General features: G+C 36.6%; 3 protein-coding genes across 4 annotated transcripts; all 3 read left to right on the forward strand.

The window, feature by feature from the left end:
- The first annotated feature begins 8,490 nt into the window (after nt 1-8,490).
- Nucleotides 8,491-11,926, forward strand: LOC117613964 (ABC transporter G family member 14). 2 transcript variants are annotated; one of them, XM_034342613.1, is made up of 5 exons: nt 8,491-8,918; nt 9,210-10,035; nt 10,145-10,327; nt 10,450-10,634; nt 10,810-11,926. In XM_034342613.1, the coding sequence occupies exons 1-5, from the start codon at nt 8,736-8,738 to the stop codon at nt 11,386-11,388; spliced, it is 1,956 nt and encodes a 651-aa protein (XP_034198504.1). In that variant the 5' UTR covers nt 8,491-8,735; the 3' UTR covers nt 11,389-11,926. The 2 variants fall into 2 exon arrangements, with proteins under 2 accessions (XP_034198504.1, XP_034198496.1); XM_034342605.1 differs by having other exon boundaries at nt 8,492-8,918; nt 10,735-11,926.
- A 1,967-nt stretch (nt 11,927-13,893) lies between these two features.
- On the forward strand, nt 13,894-19,611 carry LOC117638310 (uncharacterized zinc finger CCHC domain-containing protein At4g19190). Its single transcript, XM_034373449.1, has 7 exons — nt 13,894-14,189; nt 14,316-14,378; nt 14,511-14,680; nt 14,764-14,886; nt 15,610-15,811; nt 18,244-18,358; nt 18,457-19,611. The coding sequence occupies exons 1-7, from the start codon at nt 13,965-13,967 to the stop codon at nt 19,260-19,262; spliced, it is 1,704 nt and encodes a 567-aa protein (XP_034229340.1). The 5' UTR covers nt 13,894-13,964; the 3' UTR covers nt 19,263-19,611.
- A 1,168-nt stretch (nt 19,612-20,779) lies between these two features.
- On the forward strand, nt 20,780-22,058 carry LOC117614425. The gene is made up of 2 exons (XM_034343228.1): nt 20,780-21,218; nt 21,492-22,058. Exons 1-2 carry the CDS (start codon nt 21,012-21,014, stop codon nt 21,720-21,722), a joined length of 438 nt encoding a protein of 145 aa, XP_034199119.1. The 5' UTR covers nt 20,780-21,011; the 3' UTR covers nt 21,723-22,058.
- Nucleotides 22,059-25,185: the final 3,127 nt, after the last annotated feature.

Here is a 25,185-nt window from a genome sequence, read left to right on the forward strand (position 1 = left end):
TTCATTAAATGCGATTTGAACCATAAACATCTACTGGACCAACTTGTCGAAGAAAGGTCATGCTTAAGCAATTTTCACCATCAACACAAAGATCAAAGCACTTAAGTTCAATGATTCTACTCGCAAAGAGCGGACTGACATCAATTTCAACCATCCATTCACCAAGCATGTACATTCAAAATCCAAGAAACCTATATATACTAGCAGAGCACAACTCTCAAAAGCGACAACTTTTCTCCCAGACTTCACATTCGATCAACAATTGATGTAGTCGAACTCACGCCTCAACTAATATCCCTTTTATTAAGATATCCAGTTGGCAACTCATGAGTTATCTTTTAAGTTTATTGCTTTGCCAACACTTGATATGATTCTTCCTAGTTGCTAGGCTAGCTATTTTTCCCTTTATAAGTTTGTAAATTTAACAGTTTATCAACTCCTTTCCTTTAAATTATTGTTGTACTGAAACAAATTCATAAATTTTCAGTTATAAACAATATTTTCTGATTGCATTTAAGTTTATAAGCTATTCTTTTATCGTTTTATATATGTTTCAATCAATATCAAACAAGAAATTGCTAGAACTCTCTATTGGGAAAGCTAGCCCAATCTTGGGTTTTCTAGCTCGATCTTGAAGCTTCTTGCCCAATCTTGGGCAAACTCACAAGAAAATCCTTTAAACCGTTGCATAAAAGTAGAATATTAAAGTCCTTAATCATACAAAGCGTTAAAAAGAATTAATCTGAGTTAGTTCCCCACTTGGAGCACAACGACTTGACTGGAAGTTAAAATTCGTTAAAAACCAAATAATAGACCAATCAATCATTTTTCTATGGGCTTAGCCAAACATCAATAGTGGCACGCCTGTCAAACAAAACTATTGGATCACTCTGAGACCTGTTGCTTGGGCTCTAAGCAAACTCTCTTTCCAGTTTGATCCCATAAAGAAAAGGACAGTATACTGTTTACACAGTGTGCCTGACCCCACATCTCCTTATGCGGTGAACAGATGGGACTCTAAAATTTGATGGCAGTGGCATGCTTTGGAATCTACACATGCGTATGTGTAAAAATGTCTTTCGCGCTAAAAGGGTTTGTGAGTACATATTATATAAATATATTTCGATCATGGATGGATGCAGCATCCTCAACTTGCGTATAGGTATGATAGCCCAGATCTAGCTCGCTAGCTCCTTTCATTTACGCGAAGGTATTCATTCTTTTGTGTACTAAACTAATCCACTCTTCTAACAATCTCATCTCACTACGGAGATGGGCACCGAAAGAAATTAAAAGAAAACACCAGTATCCAACCCAATCACTTTTAGCAGATTTCTTCCATTCTTTTTAACGCCAGTCACAAGTGCTGTCGTCCTCATGTGATCATTAAGACAACCTCATGTGATCAGAATCAACTTAGTTCAATACTCGATCGCAAACTATCATAAATCATTTCCATTTTGACTTACTTGTCTATTATTACTCTCGACTTATCATTTATAGTAATTAATATTTACACGTGTACACTCGTAATTAATATAATTTTTTTGGTATATTCTTGAGAGTGGACAAATTTGAGTAAAACATATTTTGACACGCCGAATGGAACTGTTGTATGTGTTAAATCATGGGATAGTTGTTGGTTGAGCATAATATCATATCATCCTTGATTGATTTGTGATCATATCCTCTTATATTGTTTTTATTGAGGCAGGCTGAATGATCTTTCATTTTCTTATAAAAGGCAGTTGAAAAAATAGTTTTGGGTACTGTTGGTGGGGACGCAGAAAAAATGACCAGGCAGCAAAATTTGGTAATAAAATTACGTAGGTAGCACGCGAAGCTAAATTAATATAATGAATCTGCAGAAACACCATATATATCATAATAAACAATTATCACCTGACTGACCTGACCTGACCAAAATTAAAAAGAAGAAGGAATGATGACAATCCACACGGACCATCCATGATCCATCCAACTACTTTACATTGATCGATCCATCGATCTGTCTTATAAATTATAATGCTCGCTAATAATATTCCTTTGCCTCATCATCATCATCATATGATAATTAAATTTACTCCAGAAGCTGGCTGGACAATATTAATGATTAATATAATCTTTTCAAAGATAACGAAAAGTATATGTATGTGAGAGTTACTAAGGCCGAAATCGGTTAGTTTAGCCAAAAAAAACCCTTACTTAAAACGAGAATAATATTATTTTGTTATTTTCAATTAATAATAATATATTATACGTGATAACTATTTTCATTTCATACAAGTTTTTCTGACTGAGCGAAGGTGGCTCATCTCATCTCCACCAAACCAAAGTAAACATTAAAAGAAAGTGATCTTCCCACACCACTCAACTGATTATTCCCAGTACGACACACATCCCATCCATCATATAATATTATTATATGATAATGACACAAACAAACACTTGCCTCCACTCCACTCCACTCCACGCGTGTGTGCTGTGGACTACTTACTTGTATATGTGACAATTAATTAATTAAATTAATTCAGCCATCATTTTCTGTGTTTATTTTATTCATGTGTGTATGTAGTGCCTGCTGCTCTCATGCCTGCCCATATCTTTCTTTACTAATCATCAGTAACTAGTTCTTGTAGTGGTACTAGTCCTTTCACCTTTGGTTAACATATCTTTCCAAATTTTAGGTCCAGATATTAGCATTAAGTTAATATGAAAACGAGGCTTCATATATATGTAGTGGAACATTCTGAGGTATATATATATATAATATTGGCTCATTGATGCGCTCATCCCTATTATTAAGAGAACCTTCATTTCCTGTTATAAGTAATTGGGTTTTGAATATTATTTTAAGGACACTGCCTCCGTCATTCCTTGTAAGGAGGCATTTATATTTCATGTAAATTACAATTTGACACATATACAAAAATAATGCATCAAAAATATAAAATAAAATAAAATCTTTATACACATGTCAAACTATGATTGACAGAAAAATAAAAACATCGACTTTCAAGATTAATTGATGATTACGGCCTTTTTTACTTTGGGAAATAAAGGAATGGGAAAAAAAATTTGTAATTTTGGTAGGAAGTTGAGGAGCTAGAATCATTCTCTTTTTCTTTTTCTTTTTTTGGGTTAGAAGCTAGAGTCATTCTTAAACATATAGAGAGGGAGCACTAAGACTGAGGAGATAATAACATGAGTTGGCGGGACCACCACGAGTCTTCCACCAAATGATTTGAACGATGTCGTAAGGATCGCATTCGCATGTGTAACCATTATGCAAGCTTTTTCGACCGGAAAAAATAAAAAGAAAAAAATATATTATACAAGCAACGCCAAAAAATCCCCACCCATTACTAACTGGGATTGCAGGCCACGTGTAGATTCCCGAACTGCATTGCTAAAGCACACGAGACGAAAATTGTTCAGAAACTCGGCCAATCATTTTATGAACTTCTGTACATTTCGCATTCTTCTCTCTTATGTTTATGCTACTCTTTTTTTTAAAAGGGAAGAAGGGAAGGATAAATTTACACACACGAATATAATAGAGATTTAAATTTAATATTATTTAAAAATACACAAAGGGTTCGAACTAATTCAACTAATTCAACTAACATCCATTGATTCTTATCTTTATGCTTTCATGTACTCTTTTTGTCAACCACAATATATAAAATGTCAGTGATTTGTCCTTTCATTTTTTAGTAAAGTAAAATCAGAAGTTAAAGGTAATATGATAAATAATACCTCCCACAACTTCTCAAATACCCCACTTTTCTTTTCTTTTTTTCTCGCTTTTTGATACCTCTATTTATATATAACTTCCAATATGTAGTTTTAATAATTTTTTTTTTCTTATTCAAATGATATTTTATTTTAATTTAATCTAGACTATATAGAGGAGTATTCAAACTTGGTTGCAGAGTGAGGAGCAGATTTGTTCTAACTAATTTGGTTAAACCCATATCTACCATAGCTCTAATAATTCAATTACTAGAAGCATCACATATTTTGAGAAAATGGAACGTTTCTTGTGATTACTATATCACATTATAACTATTCATGTAAACTTTTATATTAAAAAATAAAAAATAAGTAAATTTCATTAACCAAAGCATTGGTTACAATGAGGACATCAATAATACAATTCATTGGCTACTTTGGCCTTCTTCTAACTAATAATTACAATCTTGTTTGTGTAAAGCAAAACGGATAAAAACATGAGTCATTGTGTTACAATCCCTAGATGGATATTGAACTTCCTTTAAAAAAAAAATGCATAAGCAAATCTTTCACATCATCCACAATGTTGTCCACAACAACCCAAATAGTTTCCCCCAAATTAATCATCATGATTGCCTCATAAGAATCATTTTCTATAAGGAGAGGGAAAAAATCAACATTTGCATATAAAGCGCATGCAATTATGTAGCTAAAATGAAAACACTGCAGTTGCTTGTATAGATATGTTCAACCATAAAAACTCCATTATTGTCTCAAGCCACTACTCAAACTTATAGCATTGTCAGTAGCTCCATCACCATTGAGCTTATGCAAGCCTTCATGCGAACATCTCTGAGTCTCATATGGATTCACCTTATCAACACGTGATTGTTCTTGTTGAAATTTATGAAATACATCAAAAAATCCCTCACAAAGAATATGGGTAGGATTATGCACATCTTGACCATAAAAGCTCTAAACTATTCATGTAACCTATAAACATTACACATTATGCCAATATGGTTTAGTCCAGTTGAAAAAGGGTCTTAACTTGCTGACTAATGGTCTCAGGTTCGAAACTCTAGGACATCATAATAGTGTGTGTGAGTGAGAAACCCCCCTCCCATATAGTTTAGACTATTGCTTGTACAACAAAAAAAAAAAGACACATTACAACTTAATTATTACCTAGTTAATTATTTGGAAAAATGAGATATATACTTAAACGATATTTAAGATAATTTTATAATTTATTTACCCAATAAAAAGTTAGTATAAATTATTCACCCAAAAAAAAGTTAGTATAAATTTTTTCTATTTAGATATCTATACTATTATTAATAGAACCATCTTTGTTAACCACATATGATAAAATGACCATTTTGTCCTTTTTCATTTTAATTAAGTATAATAATAGTTTTAATAATTGAGGGTGCTATAGTAATTCTAACTTGGCCACTTTCTATCTTCCACATTTATCTTTTTTGTAACTTTTCAAACAAATAACTTCTTTTTGCACATGCATAGTATGTGAGGAATTTATTCTTCTATGAAATTACTTTAAAGCACAAGTTAAATTCAATATGATGTCCACGTAAACAACGAAGGAGTTGACCAAGTGCCACTCCAAAAATAAGTGCTTAACTTGATAGTTTGAATGAGCAAAAGAAAACTTGATAAATTGAATGGAGGGGTAAATGGTGTAAGAATTTGTTATTTTAAGTGTGATTTTTGTTAAGAAATTGCAGTTTAATTTATATAGCGTACATGATCCTTTTTTTTCATTGCTGATAACCAATTGCGAGGAAGCTAAGGGGGGGAGGTGGCCACTACCCCTCCTCTCCTCCGCCCATCTTCCCCTTCCTCTCCTCATCTCCCTTTCTTTTTCTCTCATATTTTCCTTTCCTCTCTTCTCCTCCCCTTTCCCTCCCTAGATAGTCTAGATCTATTTGGATATAGGTTTGTTTGTTTGTTTTGTTTGGTTGTTTTTGCAGTTTTCTATGTGACAGGTGTTGTCTTTGTCTTGGCGGCGGCGACAATAATGACGCTGGATTGTGTCTCTCTTTGGGAGAGTTGTGATACATGGTGACTGATATTTTGTCTCTGTTTTAACTACGGTGGCAACAACGACGTTAGTAGTAGTTGTTAGGATGTGGTGCTCTTCTTTACTCTGCGCCGATCGAAGAACTATTACTCTAGCCCCAACTTGCTTCACTTCGGAGTTTTCATGATTCTGAATACATTGAGCTCCCAAAAGGTCTCGTGTTAGATGGAGGCAGGCATGTACATATAAGGCACATCACCCCATCTCCGTTGGTCGATGTGGGATGTTACAATCTACCCTCCTTAGGGGCCCGAAGTCCTCGTCGGCACACTCGCACGACACCGCAGAGTGGCTCTGATACCAAATTGTCACATCCTGGGATCGGCTCTGCCGTAGCACAATATTGTCTGCTTTTGGTCCCCCTCTCTGCCCTAACAGTTTTGTTTCTGAGAACTCACGAGCAACTTCCCAATGGATCACCAATCCTGGGATTGCTCTAGTCCCAACTCGCTTAACTTCGGAGTTCCCATGACTCCCAAAAGGCCTCGTGCTAAATGAAGGCGGGTATGTACATATAAGGCACATCACCCCCTCTCCGTTGGCCAATGTGAGATGTTACAACAGTCCTCTCATATGGGTCTACTGTGTTAGTCTCTAGTTGCGGTTCTCGTCGGAGGTCTTTGTATTAGGTTTTGTTTTTGACTTGTTCTTTTATTGTAATGGTCCAAAGTGAATTGAATTGGACTCTCATGTTAGTCCATGACATGTGTGATACTCTTTCCTCTCCTGAGATTTGTCCCATAAGGGTGTCCTATAAAGGTTTTAACGAGGCCACTGTATCATGTCGTTATTTGTACGTCTGTGGTTTTATGAATGAATTTCTCATACTCAAAAAAAAATATATAGCGTGCAATATTACATATTGAGAGGGGCGATGACTTTTCCTATTGAGAGGGGCAGTGACATACAAAATTCACACACACTACATAGATCCTAGAATTCGAACCCAGGACCTTACCTGAGAGAGTAAATACTCTAAATCACTATACTAATAGGTTCTTTGGGCATAAGTATATTTTAAAGAAAAAAAGAGAGAATCAATGATATATATATACATGGATAGATATAATGGAATTAGTAGGGAAGTAAGTAATGAATAAATATATCAAAAGGCAAGAGTAGACTCCAGTGGAATAAAAACTCCATATCTCATGGTCATATCGACACACATTTTTATAATGAAATTTAAATGGATACTGATACACAAGTTGGGAGAGAGAGAATGCACTAAAGTATGATGCGCGCGCCACCCAGCGTCCAGTAGCCAAAGACTTCCAAGTCTCAGAAACGAAAAAGGGTAGGCTCCACTCCACCACGCAGGACCCATTTACTCTTATCTCTCTCAGACCAGTCTCAGTGCTCTGGCATTAGAATTTTTTTTATTGATTTTTTATTTTTTATGGACACAAATTGGAATATGATTGATGGGTTCTTCCTTTAATCATTCTTTTCTGTTATTCAGCTCAAGTTTAAAATCGAGTAACCAGCAAAACGAAAGTGTACAAAAGAGAGAGAGAGAGAGAGAGAGAAGAAGAAGACTTTGTTTCGCATCTAACTTTTAAAATGAATATTAATTAATACATATGCAATCATAAAATACAAAAGTCATATCGAATTTCGGCGATACGAATGTTGAAAACTACAGTCCAAATTCAATTACTATATATTTAAAGGAAGGGAATATAAGAATCAGTCGACTTTACAAGGAAAAGCACACCATTACTTTCACTTTTAGTTTACTTAAAAATTCTTTAGGGCAGCGTTCAATTCACCATAGCTTTCTCTAGTAATCCCATAACTCTTCTTTTTTCCTCTCCCAGCTTTTACTTTTGAACTTATTCTTGCTCTTAGCTAGAGAAAAAGTAAATTCCATGATCAGTAGACTGTAGAGGCATGGATTTCTTATGCTCTATCAATGAGAATGTACGCTGAAATATCAGTGAATCGCATGCCATACCATCCATATATAGCTCAAATCAAAAGAAGAAAATGCAAATGTAATCGTCGACCGTCATTCGTCACTTTTCCTTTAATCCCAAGAAATAGAAACCAAAATAAGTACTATGGAACAACTAAGCGAGAATTGAAAGGTCATTATTCCTATTCCTTCTGAAAAGTTAAAATATTTCTATTTTATTTTATTGAATTTGAAAGAGTTGGAAGCCTTTTCTAGACATAGTATAGTTTATGATTGTGATGTTTTTTTTTTCTTCTTCTTCATTGATACACGCGATATTAGAGAATGAAAATTGAACACAATGTTATTAACCGATTCATATTTCAAATGATTGTAGGTATTTCAATGTAACTTACAAACCTTTTGCTTTGAAATTAAATGATTGTTAAGAAAGAGTATAGCATATGAGCATATATCTCATCTTTCCCAGTTGTCATAAAGTGGTGTTAGGTGTTTTATAATTATCATATGTGTATAATTTATTTCTTAATCTACGTCCCATAATATTAATCAAGAAAAGACAGAAAAGATTCCGGTAAAGGAGACTCTATCTTATCTAGCTAGGACGATATCAGTATAAAGATTATAATGGTTAATAGTTAGTGTTAGAATATAAGTATGATAAAAGGTGGGATCCCACCATCACCACATGGAATGGAGGCTAAGCCCAGGCCTACATCACCATCACCATCACCATAGGAGTGCACACAGAGAAGTCAGGAGAGGATATCCTCGACTCGACTCGATCGATTATATATATGTATCTCCATCCATATATAATTGGCTATATAATTATGTGCTACTAGGTCACTTCACTTTGGGTTGGGACGCCAAGTTAAATTAAGCCAACTCAAGTACTTCTCCCAACCTCACTAACGCACGCAACCAAAAAATCCAAAAAGGGAGCGAGATTTTGTTTTGTTTTGTTTCAGATTTGCCATGTCTCTCAGCAGCATAGTGCCAAAACCAGCAGAATATGGCGGCAGTGACAGTGCTACTGTGGAAGGCACGCCGGAGATGTCTGAAACCCATAGCAAGGCTGTGGTTGCCTACCCGGCTGCCGCCGCCCAAGTTAACTCACAATCTTTCCTACAACTCGCCATGTACCCCATAACTTTGAAGGTCGGTTTCTCTCTCTCTCTCTCTCTCTCTCTCTCTCTCTCTCTCTCTCTCTCTCTCTCTGTCTCTCTCTTTGTAGATCTGATCATCTCATTATAGTTGTAGCCAGCTTCATAATTAATAAATTAATAAATTTAATTTCTGGTCATGAACATGATGATCTATAATTTAATAAATTAGTAAATGAAATGATCATCTAGTAGAATTATGCATGTGCGTGCTATATATATAGTAGAATTAATTATGAATATTGAAGAAAAGCTAATAATTAATAATAAATTTGATAAATTGCAGTTTGAGGAGGTGTTTTACAAAGTGAAAATGGAGCAGAAAGGAGGAGGAGGAGGAGTGTCGTGGTGGGGCACAAACACTAGTAGTAGAGAAAAAAGTATACTGAGTGGGATAACAGGTACGGTATGCCCAGGAGAGATACTGGCGATGCTGGGCCCATCTGGGAGTGGGAAAACCACCCTTCTTACAGCTCTGGGAGGGCGCCTCAATCATCAGAATAATTGCAAGTTTATGTCAGGAAAGATCACGTACAACGGTCAGCCATTTTGCGGAAGCATCAAACGAAGAACGGGGTTTGTTGCCCAGGACGACGTCTTATACCCGCATCTCACTGTAACCGAGACTCTGGTGTTCACGGCTCTGCTGAGGCTGCCGAGGAGCCTGAGCAGGGATGAGAAAGTGCAGCACGTGGAGCACGTGATCAGTGAGTTGGGATTGAGTGGGTGCCGGAACAGCATGATTGGGGGCCCACTGTTTAGAGGGATATCAGGTGGAGAGAAGAAAAGGGTGAGTATAGGTCTAGAGATGCTAATCAACCCAAGCTTACTTTTGCTAGATGAGCCCACCTCAGGCTTGGACTCCACTACAGCTCAGCGAATCCTGACCACGCTCAAAAGGCTAGCCAGTGGGGGTCGAACCCTCGTCACCACCATTCATCAGCCCTCCAGCCGCATCTACCACATGTTTGATAAGCTCGTCTTGCTTTCCGAGGGCTCCCCCATTTATTATGGCCCTGCTTCCGCAGCCCTAGATTATTTTTCTTCCATTGGTTTTTCCACGTCCTTGCCTAGTCTCAATCCGGCAGATCTTTTGCTAGATCTTGCAAACGGTACGTACGTTACTGTTACGTCTGTCTTTAAGTCTTGTACGTACCTACATGGATACATATACATACATACATACTCCCCTGATTGTTTGAATTACTCACGTACGTACAGGAATCGCCCCTGATTCAAGACATGCATCTGAGCAACGCGAGAACATGGAACAGGATCAGAAGACCGTGAGAAAAGCTCTCATTTCCGCCTACGATAAGAATATTTGCGCAAAGTTGAAAGCTGAGCTGTGTGCTGGTTTGGAGGTCAACAACTACAATAATTACATGAAAGATGCTTCTGCAAGTAAACATATCCTCTCTCTCTCTCTCTCTCTCTCTCTCTCTCTCTCTCTCTCATTTTCCTTCCTTATTCCCTCTAATTAATTGCTCGATCTTGCAAATGCTAATACCAGTGGTGTTGTGCAGGACAAGGCACAGAGCAACACTGGTGCACAAGCTGGTGGCAGCAGTTCAAGGTGCTGCTTCAGAGGGGGCTGAGGGAGCGAAGGTACGAAGCATTCAACAGGCTAAGAATTTTCCAAGTAATAAGTGTGGCCACGCTTGGTGGACTCCTTTGGTGGCGCACACCCGCGTCACACATTGAAGACCGTGTAAGAAAAGAAAAGAAATAATTAATATGTATTATTTATTTAATTTAGTTTTAACAATAATAAAATGAATTAATAAAATTGATATTTGGTAAATTTGCAGATTGCTTTGCTCTTCTTCTTCTCCGTGTTCTGGGGGTTCTACCCACTTTACAATGCCGTTTTCACATTTCCCCAGGAAAGAAGAATGCTGATAAAAGAAAGATCATCAGGAATGTACAAGCTTTCGTCCTACTTCCTAGCAAGAACAGTTGGAGACCTGCCACTGGAGCTGGCACTCCCAACAGCATTTGTGGTAATAATTTATTGGATGGGAGGGCTTAAACCTGATCCCTTCACTTTCATCCTCTCCCTACTGGTGGTTCTTTACAACGTCCTTGTGTCCCAGAGTCTTGGCTTAGCCATTGGAGCCATTCTGATGGACATAAAGCAAGCTACTACTTTGGCATCTGTTACAACACTTGTTTTCCTCATCGCCGGCGGGTACTATATTCAACAGATTCCTGCCTTCATTGTCTGGTTAAAGTACTTGAGCTACAGCTACTACTGTTACAAGCTTCTTCTTGGGGTTCAATACGACGAGGATGATTATTATGAGTGCTCCAAAGGAGTCCTCTGCCGTGTTGGAGATTTGCCTGCCATCAAATCAATGGGTGGCCTCAACCACTTGTGGATAGATGTCTCCATTCTCGCCTTAATGCTACTGGGTTACCGCCTTCTTGCTTATCTTGCACTCCATCGAGTGCGCTTGAGGTAACTCATGAATTCACTTCCTTCATCATGATTCATATCATCATCGATCATATCCTTCCTTCTTTCCTTCCTTCCTTCCTTCCTTCCTTCCTTTTGGATGCATATCGTACGTCGTTCATGTCCACGTCTTTGTCCTCCTCCTCCTCCTCCTCCTCCTCTGCTAATTATAATTCATAATCAAGCTAGCTATACTTACAGCAGCACATCAGTCTCGATCCATCTGAAGAGTTTTCTCCTTTTCTTCAACCGATCGATCATCGATGAAAAGTCATTAAAGTCGATCGGGGGTTTAGTTAAATTAATTAGCGGGAAAATCATCATGTGGTGAAAATTATGAGCCAACCTTGATATGTATATATCCTTCTGAGTTCGTCCTGATCAGTTGGGTATACAATATTATTGTACCAGAGCTTTAGATCGATATTCCTAACTTGAAGTTTCTAATTTTAGAATACATTCACTATATGCTGCTCGTATCGTATAAAAGGAAAGAACATATATATGCTCTCCAATATATCAATCAACCATATGAAACCGTTTAATCATTTTCATTATTTTTGTATTCGTCCATTTAGTTAATTATTTTCTTCACAAAGTGTTTGGCAACACAAATATTTGTATTGCAAAACTATGCATACGAGTCGTTTTTTTAATTATACTTTTATTAATGTTTATTCTGTATGGACGAATTTATCTCTAAATTTAATGGCAAAATTGACTTCGACGGTAGGATCAATTTGATACTAAATGGAGAGTTGGAGGACTATTGAAATGAAAAATTTAGTTCGTGGACCAAAATGAGACTGAAGTAAAATTTAAGGGACCATTTCGGTCAATAACTTATATTTTTTTTATTATTTTCAATACCCATGTAAATTGTAGTTTCTTCTTACCCGTTTGTTTCAGACAAAGTTTTGTTGATCTATTCTTTAGTTCCTTTTCTATATAACGAGTATTATTGCAAATTTGTCTCCTTCTATATGGTTTATTACATCATCTAATGCTGAAATTGATGTCAGCTTATGAGAGAATATAAAATCGATGGTTGACATTATACCCGATGCCTCTGTGCGCAAGGCAATGAATGAGATTAATGCATGTAATTTGTTTTAATTTTTTGTCTTCACAATCTTACATATAGGTGTTGTTTATAGGCTTATTTTGGGGTAGGAAAACACATTTTGGAACTCATTATATTATAGGATTATAAGTTTTTAACAGCCTTACATCAAATTTTCTGTACATAAGATATTTTTTTAGAACGTATGTAAATTAAGTCCACCATGTTTCAAATCATGGATTTGTCCCTGGCTTCATTCATTGAAAGGATAGGAGTCCTTTGTTCCAGTGTGCCTTCAAATACGTTTGAAATAAACAAAACAGTAAAAGAAGAGGCCCACGCTAGAAGAAGTTTTTGTACGTGCCAGTTCCAGGAACACTAGACGGTGTGAATCCATAGATGATAACTGAAATTGGGTGGAGGAGCAGCATGCAAAGGAATGATGGCATCCAGAAACGAATGTCATTTCATTTCCTACTTTGGCATAGTGGAAAATCCACGCCATAAATTATCGCCTGAAGCAGTAGAGAAGGACAAGAATTCATGTACTATCTTGTCTCTTGATAGGCTGTAGACTTGTGGTTTTCGTTGGAGTATAAAGAAAGTGGTAGCCTTTTCCTTCTTTTTTTTAAGGGTGTTAAATAGAATGTACTACCTTAGTCAAGGTCTCTCCCTCCCACCCCCGACACTTTTATATCTACATGTTATTTTGGATAACCTTATCTCTGAAGTTTATTGAGAAATTTAGTTATATACTTATTTCGAGCACTAATATTATAAATTAGCACTATACGATTTAATTTGTATAAATAAACCAAAAAAAAACCCTACTGCTGTCTTAATTTCCGGTTTTTTTTTTTTTTTTTTTTTTTTTTTTTTTTGGTGAGTGTTTTGAGTTTTTTGTGTGAGGTTTTGAGGTTGTGCTTGTTTTAAGAAAACTGATGGCAGTTTTGTAAATAATAGAAAGTTCAAAGCCCTTTTGTTATGTTGTAAGTGGGGCTTGTGTGTGTTTCTAAAGCCCATTTCATGTAGGAAACACACCCAAGCCCCATTTACAAGAGAACAAAAAGACTTTGAAATTGCTATAATTTAAAAATTGTCATAGATTTTTTTAAAACAAGTACAACCTCAAAGCGTTTTTATAATTTGGGCCTCATGTTAGTGAAACTCCCAAAATTGTTATTTTGTTTCACTTAACTCCCTAATAATTTTGACCCAAAAAAAACTCCGAATTTGAATTTAAAAACCCAAGTTGTCTTAGTGCAAAATTTAGAAGCCCAGATAATGGGCCAGCCAAGCAGTAAAGCCCAATGTGCCTAATCCACCTGAGGCAGCACGGAGAATGGGCCAAGTCGTAAAGCCCACTATTTCAATTTCCACAGAGCGTGCGGGGAGTACCACAAGTACCTACCCTTACCGAGTAGCCCTGGTTTGTTTCAGAAGGGAAGAAGACGACATTCTATTGAAAAATACGAACAATAATAAAAGAAGAAGAAGAAGAAGAAAAGAAACGAAAAAGGATGGAAGGTGAAGAAGAGGGAGGAGGGATAAGGCTGAGCAAGAGATTTTCGGACAAAGGAGGAGGGGAGGTTGATTACAAGACCAAGTCAGGTACGGCCTGGAGCCACTCCTACCTCAACCAGAAGCCATGGCACCCTCTCTCTTACCCCAACCAACGCCGCAAGTGGATCGCAGAGCAGATCCAGGCCCAGCACCAGCGTCGCACCGAGGAGGTCTCCCGCGAGGCATGTCCCCACCGCCCCCTCTCCCTTCGCATCCCTTCATCTCAATTTTCATGCTTTCACTTCATCACAATTTTTTTTGGGTCTGTTGGTAATTTCAGTTCTCTCTCTTTCTTATCATTTGTGCAGTATGCCCAAGAGCAGGAATTCTTTCGCCAGGCCGCTCTCGTCTCCAAGAAAGACAAGGAAAAGGTGCTAAAACTTCTTCTTCTTCTTCATTTTTTTTTTTCGAAAACATTTGATTATTCTCTTTATTTATGCCATTTACTACTTATTATTCCAACTCCGAAAGGACCCGTTCCCATTGCTTGAGTTAATGTGTAGATTGAGATGATGAAAGCTGTTAGCTTTATGTATGTTCGTCCACCTGGTTACAACGCCGAAAGTGCCAAAGCTGCAGAGATTGCTGATGAGAGTGTAAGAGAGCACCATAATAACACCTCCTTTGAAGACCCACAAACACAAACGCAAACAGATGCCCCTTCCACTTCAAGGTACAATGCATTATATTATTTTCTTCCTTATTGTATGATATGTTTTCATTACATCTTTGAACTAATTTTCTCTTGCTAATTAGGCCACGGCCACCAGAGTGTATGCCTCCTAGTGGCGAAGAATCCAAAAAACCAAGACTCAAAGACGTGTTTGGCCGTCCTTTACCAACGGAACAAGAATTTGAAATTTTGAAAAATGCTCCAAGGTGTGCCTGTTGCTGCCTTTACAGTAAGATGCAATGTTTTTATGTTACTTTATAGTTTCCCGATTGAAATACATTAAGATGCTGAGAAGAAAGGGGGCTTAGTTATGACAATGATCTTTCACGCACTTTGGGTTGCATTGATAACTTGGCAATGCTTTTAGGAAATTAGATTATAAGATTCTTAGATTTGGTTTTATCTCAGTGTAGGCATTTTCAGAGTTTGGCTCAGTTTCTTGTGATCCATCAACTTCTTCATAACCCAGACTTTAACTGAATACCCCGGAGTCCTTGCTGGACTGTTTAAAAGTATAAAGTTGATGGGTTGTGATTCTAGAAATGCATACAAGAAGCTGTTACATCACTCGAGTCAGAATCAACAAAATTTGTTATGCAACTCTTTCAAGTCAAGCATATCTATGACTAATATATTGACTTATGCATTTTATTATTAAAAGGAGTTGAGATCTCGAACTGAGATTTCTCATTCCTCACAGATGCAGTTGTCTCTCTCTGTACCATGGTTGGTTTCTCTTAGTGTCTATTTATATTGAAAGTGACCGAGGCTCACAGTTGGTGCATGTAAGGGTACCTTTGAGCCTGGAAGTCATGCTTTATTATTTGCAATTGTTGCCCACGGTTACATTACAATTTCTACAGTCAAGTTGATACTACTCTATTGTTTTGATGATGATAATAATAATAATAATAATAATTTTTCTAAAGGATGGAGACTGGTGTCCCTACGAGGGCAAAGCCATTTGGAGTTGAAGTGCGCAATGTGAAGTGCGTAAGGTGTGGAGCATTTGGTCACCAAAGTGGTGATCGTGAATGTCCGTTGAAGGATGCTATAATGCCTAATGAGGAGGGCCGATTGAAAAGGGATGACCCTTTGACTGCTATTCTTGCCCACACAGATCCTAGTGAGGTTTGTACTTTTGTTTTTATCCTGAAACCTAACAGTCGGGGATTTTAATATCCCTTGCTCACAAAATTACGCTTATCTCTGTCAAATTGGTGAGTGCTTGAGGTGATGCCTTGCATGGTAGGCTGGCATAAGGCTCAAAGCATTTGGCTTGGATCTTTGAAGTTTTTTTTTTGGTTTTCTTTTTTGTCGTTGAAAGAAGTGCACGTTATATTTCCTACCCAATAAAAAGAAGTGTGGATTTCTATTACCATCAAAATTTGTTTAGATCCCTTTGGAAAAGTAGAGATTTAAGCTCATTAAGGTTACTCTCTGAAGTTTGCCTTCTAATTCTATAAACTTGTTTTTTACTATCTTAGCATCGTTGGCTAAGAGTTTGGGAAATTGGAATAGGGTTTTCTTTGAACAGGGATGGTAGATTACATTTTATGAACTGGGAGAAAAGGATATGTTTGTTGTCACTTTTGTCTAGGGTTTAGGGTTGTTTGGTAAATAAAATGTCTAGCTTAAGTTATCTAAAAAGGGAAAAAGTCTTTATCAAATTTGTTGTCCCCATTATGGGGTTAGCGTAGCCATAAGGAGGGTTCAGTTGTTTAATAATGCTTATAGGGGAAAAATGGCAGTACAATGTAAGTAGGGGGAAGGATGGTTTATGGAATAGAATTATGGTTCATTTGGACATGAAGACTTGGGGATTTTAGCAGCCACTTAAAGAAGAGTGGCAGGTTTGAAGTATAGACAAGGAAGGCCTATTGTTCTACTTTTGCAAATGGGAGTGTTATTTAGTCTATGGGAGACCATAAAAACAATTGGGAGGATGATTGTTACATGTGGTCTAGTTGGAAGCTTGAGGTAAGAAACTGTGGTTTTGGTCATAGCATTCAAACTACTGCCGCTGGAAAAGTAAGGAATAAAAGGGGAAAGACTGTCGATAAACAGGTTATGGTTTTGATCACTACATTAGTACTGAAAAACAAAGGAAGTAAAATTTCTAGGATTCTCGCGCAGAATCTTATACTCTTATAGATTGGGAAGACCTAGGTTGGGATTGTATCTCAGAAACCTCAAGGAACACCTCATAACTTCAAAGATAATACTAACCTAAGAGAATTTGGTTTTCAATGTGTCATTTCATTTACTAATATTTAAGTTGTTGCAGACTGCAAGTACTGTTCTCTTAGTATTAGGAGAGATCAGTGAGTACCAAGTATAATAATTTTCTTGAAGGAAGAATTTTCTTTTTGCTTGTGGTTCATGTTATTTCATTGTTCTTCCAGAAATATTTTGGTACATGATCGAGCTCATCTTTAAGTTCTTTGCGTCTATAATTTATGGAGCGGAAGAATTAGTTGGTGTTACTTACGGATTTGGAGCAAGTTTATGAATTGGGGATACGGTCACCTCGTTTGGGCCAGTCATTTAATTCAGATTGACAGTTGTTCATTATTCTTTCCATGAAATTGTAAGTCATGACCAATATACTGATAGGTAACAGCTTGCAAGAGTCAAACATTTGTTATACATGTTAATTTGGGTTAAATTAAAATTGTGTTGCTCATAATGCAGTTTATTATGGCTGGAGAAATGGAAGCATGGTAGACCATTGTCAGGATGTTAGACAACAATTGTAGAATATAAATATAACTTAAAGTAAATTTCTAAGTTAGTGACTCTTAATTTTCACAATTATAACCTCCTTCCATCCATCATTGTTAAAGGCAAAATGCCTTATTTCCCTGATGGAGGCACATCTACAGAAATTTCAACCATATATTGGTTGTATATTGCCAGAATTCTATCCAACTTCTCAACTTACCTGTAGTATTTTTTTCTTGCTCATCCAGATGCAAGAGAAACTAATGAAGTTGTGTAGAAAAAGCCTTCCAACAAAATTATAGCTTGTAAATGAAGAAATTGTAAAGTAGCTGTGAATCTGTGACAGGAAAGGTAGTATATTTATATGTTCTAGACAGTGGTGGAACACTTTCTCTTTTGCCTACAGTTATGAAGTGGATTGGTTAATGTAACCGATCAGTTGTTTGTGTGTGTGTATTTCTGGTTTGTTTCTTTTTCCAGCTTGTTACTTTGCTTCTTGGTCTGCTTCGATTGTTCCATCCTTTGATCTCTACATATGTTTGAGCCATATTTATATCTTCTGTTTTGCTGTCAAAAGGTTGGCTCTAACATCAACTTTTGTGTATTAGTACATAAATAGATTAATTAACTTGTCTATTTGTTTGTTTAATCTCAAAATTATGCTTATGTACGATAACGAAGAATTCTCCTGTTTGCTCTGTTTGAAACGCTTCTACTATACATATAGTGCCCTACATCCCTGGAAACTGAGTAATGCATTCTTATATGATTATGATGCAAAAAAAAAAAAAAAAAAAAAACACTAGGACTATATATATTATATCTTGCTTATTTTGCAGCCTCTAAAGTGGGAGCTCAAGCAAAAACCAGGAATTAGTCCTCCACGTGGAGGGTTTAAACCAGATGACCCCAACCAACAAATAGTTGCTGAGGACATATTTGACGAGTATGGAGGTATTTAGTTTTCAATTCCAGAATATGCATGATGATTTCTTTCTTGTATCTTTGTATTGCATGTGAGGTAACTACCACCAACCTCATTCATTTTTCAGGCTTCCTCAGTGGGGATGTCATCCCTGAGCTACTGACCAACTTCTCAAGCCAACCCAGGGACAAGTCCAAAAAGAAGACCAAGCACAAAAAAAAGCTGTCATCACCAATGAGTGGGGAAGACGGGTTGTCATCTTCTTATGAGGATGATAAGAGGTCAAAGAAGAAAATATGCAAGGTAAATAAAAAGAAGCATGGTCATTCTGAATCGAGTCCATCAGAGATTTTGGAATTTGATAGACATAAAGTAAAGAGTAGAGACAAGCATTCTTATTCATTTGAGAATTCAAATAATGAAAAACATCAGAGAAGTACAAAGAAAAGACAGAAGCATTCTCATTCATATGGAGATTCCGAGATTTGTAGGCATTACAAAAGGGACAACAGCAGTGACAGGTGTACTAATTCATCTGAAGATTCTGAACCTGACAAGCACCATAGAGATGTCCAGCGCAGACGCAAGCATTCTTTTACAGTTGAGGATTCGTATCATGAAAAACATCATAGAAGTAGAAAGGTCAGACAGAAGCATTCTCATTCATATGAAGATTCCAAAATTGATAGGCATTGCAGAAGGGACAAGAGCCGAGAGAGCTTGAATAATTCATCTGAAGATTCTGAGCCTGATAGGCACCTTAGAAGTATCAAGAGCAGACACCGGCATTCTTATTCATCTGAAGATTCTGGCACGAACAGGCAAAACAGAAATAAAAAGAGCCGGGATAGGCAGTCCTACTCGTATGTTAAAACCGAAGATGAGAAACATCATAGAAGTAGAAACAGCAGACACAAACACTCGTGTATCTGAAGATTCAGTTATGAGGGGGATGGTAGAAAGGGGGACGGCACATATGGGCACTCTATTGTAGTCAACGTCGCCACTATCAAGTTATCAACCTCACTGTTTATCAGAATTAGATTTTAAATATCTTTACAAAGAGCTGGCTTAGCAAGTGTTGTGGTGGAAATGAGCTCGCTACTAATTGTAATGACGAGAAGGAAGCGAGACAACTGACATGACCGATTATCTGTCTCGTGTTCTTGTTGTGGCTTAGCGAGTGTGTGTGTTGTTTTATTTTTGGTATTCGAAATAAGAGAAAACATGTATGTAATCAGGCAGCTGCTTTTCTTCTGTATGCAAACATGTATGTTATTGACTCCCAGAAAGAAACCAAAACAAAAAACAAAATGATTAAATTAAAGTGTTTTTTATTTTTATTTTTATAATAATGTTGCCAATTCCAGCAGCAGCAGCCCGGTCCAGACAAATTAATTGAAATAACAAGGCTTATTTACTGTAGTACTTCTTAAATTTTGGTCAAATCTTATTTTACCCTTTCAAAGTTAAAATGATTCACTTGACTTCTTTGACTTATGTTTTGTGTTACACTTTACTCTCAACTGTTATATCTGTTAATAACTCTGTCAATTTTGATGACATGACATAGCTATTTTAGTCTTTTTACAACAAGTGCTGATGTGTGATATTTGAGCCCACTTTTTTTTTTTCCTTAAGTGGAATAAATTTTTTTTTTTTGTTCGAAAAAGTGGAATAAAATAATGTAATTCCTTTTTTCTTTTTTCCTTTCTTTCTCTCTCCCCATTTGGATCTATTTGGTTATCTTTCAAATTCAATCCCCATCCTCAACAATAACAAAATCTTCAGGTTCTTCACACCCAAACCCAAAAACTCAATTCACCAATTTCCCACATAAACAACTCCCAAAATAATGAAAAATCTGATTTTGGCCCTTTTGATCTGCCTCATGTTTGCTTTGTCAAATGGGTATGGAGGAACCAAGATCAGAGGCAGGCGACAGCTCGAAGACGTGAAGACGAACAAGAATGTTTAGGAGTCGGGGGGGTTTTCGATGGTGCAAGACAACCGGAGCCAGCGAAAGAGCCACCAAAGCAACGTCGGTGAAGGGATTCAGTTCTTGGAGGTGGTGGATGTGCATCGGCAGATGGTTTTTGGGATCAAGTACTATCTCAAGGTCTTTGCCGTAAAGGTGGTGAAGCTCGGAATAGAGAAAGAAAAAAGGGCGAGATAACGAGATATAGGGAGGAGTTGTTGGGAGGGGGTCGGGTATAGAGAAGAAAGAGGGAGAGAAGAGAGAAGGGAAGGGGAGAGAAGTAATAATTTGCTAAACTTTTTCTTTCCTATTTGTTATATTTATTAAAATAAAATATTTTATTATTTTTTACACATGGCATACAAGAGTGGGTTCTATTTGTGCCACATCAGCGTTTTAACAGAACTTTTTAACATAGTTAACAGTGGACAGAACTTTTTAACATAGTTAACAGTGGAGGGTAAAGTGGAACACAAAACCACAGTTAAGGAGGTTAAGTGAGTCATTTTAATTTTGAGGAAGATAAAATGGGATTTAACCAAAGTTTCAGGAAGTGATACATTAAATAAGACAAATAACAAATCCAAATTACAATACAACGAAGATTGATTCCGAGGCGGAATAAGGAAAATAAAAAGGGCGTGGTGCGAGAGAGAGAATACTCCCATCGCATTCGCATCGCATCCGGCAATAGGGTTTGATAGATGGCGGGTGCTAGTGCTGCTAGGGCAAGTAGATCAGTAATGGCGGCGGCTGCGGCTGCGGCTATGCCGGAGTCGAAAGTAATTGCGGCGAAAGTGAAGACAAAGACTTGTTGTTCAGAGTTGTGCAAGTTCCTTGGCATCCCTGAACGCACTCGCTCTCCCACCGCACTCTTAATTTCCAGGTTCATTAGTCTCTACAACCATCAGGTATATTAATTAATTTAATTTATGCTCTCAAATTCTCTATCATTATTCATTTTCATTTGACAGACAGACCTACTACGATTTATTTGATTTGATTGATGCAAGCAATGCCCCCATTTCATTTCATTTCACTTGCATTGCAATTTGCATTTCACCGCTAGTACTAGTGTAAATCTATGGTTCTTCTTCTTCTTGTTGTTGTTGGATAATCAAATCATCAATCAACGCCTCAGATCATTGATTCATATTGAATTGTTAGCTATTCCGTGTTTGCAGAGTCCCGGTATCAAAGACCGTAATTGGGAGGAGAACTTGAAGACCTTATTGCATGGGAAAAACAGAGTTGGACTCTCTGAAATCACCAGATTGCTCTCCCCCGAATTCACCTATTCTCGTATCAAAAGCACTGCCGCACCCACTGCCGCACCCACTGCCATCGCTGACCAGAAACAGCACGATCTCAATAAATCCAAGAAAACCAAAGGAAAGACCTTGAAGAACAAGTAGCAAAAACTGCCTTCAATTTACATTTTCTGTTTCAAATTTAATCTTTGAGAACCCTTAACTGTTCTATTTCGATTACCATCTGTTTATGCATATTAGAATTACTTTGCGTCATTGGACTGTCTTCCAATGAAATGAAGTGATTAAAAATTTGAATTTCGAAGAAGAAGAGGAGGGGAAATGAGAGAGAGATCCACCCTATCTTTAATAAAGGATTCCGTGGATCTCCACTGAATGACCAACTATACTATAGGATGTGTTTTTCTGGGTTGGTTGATCTATTTCGTATACCGTATTAGACTTTGGATATGAGTAAATAATATATATCAGTTGTTTGATGTCGACTTGCATTATTTAATTACTTGACCATGTTAAACGGATTGGGGTTTTTTGGTTGTTGGGAAAGATGTGTTATTAATACATGTTAGTTGTTTGATACACATCCTAGTTTAGATAATACATGCATAATTATAAAGAAAAATTAGGTTTTAGACATAATTAACTTTATTAATTAGTTTGTAAGATATTGGATATTTTGGTTTTAGTTTTAATACCTAGGAAAAAACTACTATTTTGGATTAGCCCAAAGAGAGGCCCAGATTCTTTGGGCCAGGTAAAAAATAACAACTGATAAGACAATTCTACCCTTAAATAAACTGTATTTGACATTTAAGCACAATGGCACATGTAGTAATTTTAGGGTTGTTGGATGTCCTTTTGGTAAAATTAGGTGGCTTTGGTTTTATATTAATTAAGCAAAATTAATTATCTTTCTTCCAAATTAGTTAAGTTTTTTATGGGTTAAAACTAAAGAGCCCCTTTTATGGTGTGTTTGGATGAAGTAATTCTAATTTCCATGGAAATTGTAAATGACGGAATTTCCAATTACATCATTTAAAAATTCCGTCAATTGCAAATTTCAGCGTTTGGATGTCATATATGCAGAATTTAAGAAATGACTGAAATTACAATTTCACCTGTTTGGATAATCATCACATAATTAGAATTTACGTAAGAACTTTTTTTTTTTTTTTTTTTTTACAAGAGTCTTGTATAAAATTTGATAGGAATAATTAGCATAGTTCAACACATTATTATTATATATATAATTAGAAAGACTTGTGATGTACGAAAATGTCTAACATCACATACCTCAATTGTTACTAATATAAAGAATTGCAACTGTAGCTTGTCTAATTTAAAAAAGCATAAATCACATAATTTAAAAAAAAAAAATGAAGATAATCACCCAACCAATGTTTCAACAAAATAGCAAAAATTAAAAATGTCAACTGAATATAAAATGTGTCTATGCTTTTGGTGAAATAAACATAAACCCTATTCCCTTCTTTCTCTCAGTTGGAATTGTCTTTAACATGAGAAACTGTTTCTCATTTTCTATAAACCAAGAGCATGCCTTCAGTTGTTCATCTGGACTAAGATCTGGAATTGCAATGACTTCATTATATACTTCTGTTGGATCAAGCTTTTGTGTAGTAGAATTGATAAAGTGTTCCAAAGATGAAGTCATTTTAGCCACTGAATCAGCAAGAACATTAGTTGTACCTCTTTTTTTTGGTGGGGGAATATCAGAAGGTTTTTGATTTCTTCTCTTTGGACAACTAGAGTTGGGTGAAACATCATCAACTTGACAACTCTCTACAATATAAAAAGTTTAAAAGAAAAGTAAGTTATTTATACCTAAGTTTTTTATTATTTAACAACTAGTATAAAAAATTACCACTTGGAACTTGAAACGAATTATCTCTAGCCAAAGCATCTTTCAGAACACGAGAATCAGAAGCAAAACCCTCCCATCCAGATAGTACATAGATGAATTTTAGATCTGGATCACAAACTTCTAAAACATTGGTGGAAATATCGCCCTTTCTATTTCGATATCTTGGTCTATCCTCAGCAGACACTGTTACTGCAATGTGAGTTCCATCACGTGCTCCAATACAATTCTAATGACATTGAAGAAGAAAAAACAAAAATAATTTTAAGATAAGTGGCAACATTATAACAAGAACATATTTTCCTAAAGTTATAAGATTACCTCAAACCACTTCCACTTGTCTCTTTCTGAACCACCAATATCACATGGCTGAAGTTTCAAATATTCTTGACTAATTTATTACTTTTCTAACAGGGTATGATTCCTCCCAGATCTAGGTTTGATCTCAAGACCAATTTCTGCTGGCCCTTCAAGTTAGGATTTTCTCCCTTGGGTTTCTGCTTTAGACTAATTTTCCACAGGTAGACTTCTACCTTGTTCCTGGTTCTACCTAGAGACCAACCTTAATTTCATCAACCTGTTATGAATATGATCATCTAATCCGTCCTTTCAATTGGCTTTGTAAAAGGAGCATATATCAATATTTCTAATAAAGAGCATATATCAATATTTCAAGAACGTGATAGCGACTGCTTCCATTCCAACTAATCAGCAATACAATCAATACAAACACAAATATAACACAAAGCACATAGCAGGGGCAAGCATAAGGAGAAGAACAGAGAATTATTATCTTGTAAATAAAATTCAATTAACTGAAAAAAGAAAAATATATAAAATATGCAAAACCCATGTCTTGTTTTCGAGAATGATCAAGAAACAGATTCAATTCAAGGAAGAATCAGAGAAAAAGCAAAGAGGAATTCAAACTAAACAAATTTTGAATATGGACATCAATTCAGAGAAAAAGAGAAAGAGAAGCCCGAAGAAAACACTTGTGTGTGTGTGTGTGTGTGTGAGAGAGAGAGAGAGAGAGAGAGAGAGAGAGGACTTACCGAAAAGTCGGAGGCGCTTGAGGAAGAAAGGCATTTGGTGAATGGAGGTGAGAAAGTTTGACCTTGCGTATGTATATGTCTCTACACTCTGTCTTTCTAACCTTGATTGGAAGAGCAAATATTCTTGTCAGATTGAAAAACAGAGAGGAGAAATAAAATAAAAGCAAAACCTTGGTTCTAGAGATGAAAAGAATCAATATAGCATACAAAAAAGAGGCCAACGATAAGGAAAGAAATTGAAAACTGAAACTCACCAGAAAACTTAGCAGAACACCATCAAGAGAATACCCATGGCGCGCAGGCTTGTTCTCTTTGAAGAAGATAGGTTATTCCTGAAATTTTGGTAGGCAGAAGATGAAATTTTTGGCGGGCAGAAGATGAAAATTTTGGCGGGTAGAAGCTAGGTTATCGCAAGCAGAAGATGAAAATTCCCTCTCTGTTGGGAATTGTACAATTCCGCCTATTACCATGGAATTTCAACTCGGGATTATAGATGTGCAATTTCCACGATATTTTCCGCGTGTAATTTGGCAAATCCTGAGTTGTTTTGCCAAACGCTAAACTTTCCCTTTTCCACGCTCTAAATCCCGACTTTTATTAAAATCTCGAGTTATTTTACCGCATCCAAACACACCATTAATGACTTTTATAGAGTTTAAAAGTCTGGAGGTAT

This window comes from Prunus dulcis, chromosome 1 (genome assembly GCF_902201215.1).
Source record: "Prunus dulcis chromosome 1, ALMONDv2, whole genome shotgun sequence".
Taxonomy (NCBI): Eukaryota; Viridiplantae; Streptophyta; class Magnoliopsida; order Rosales; family Rosaceae; genus Prunus; species Prunus dulcis.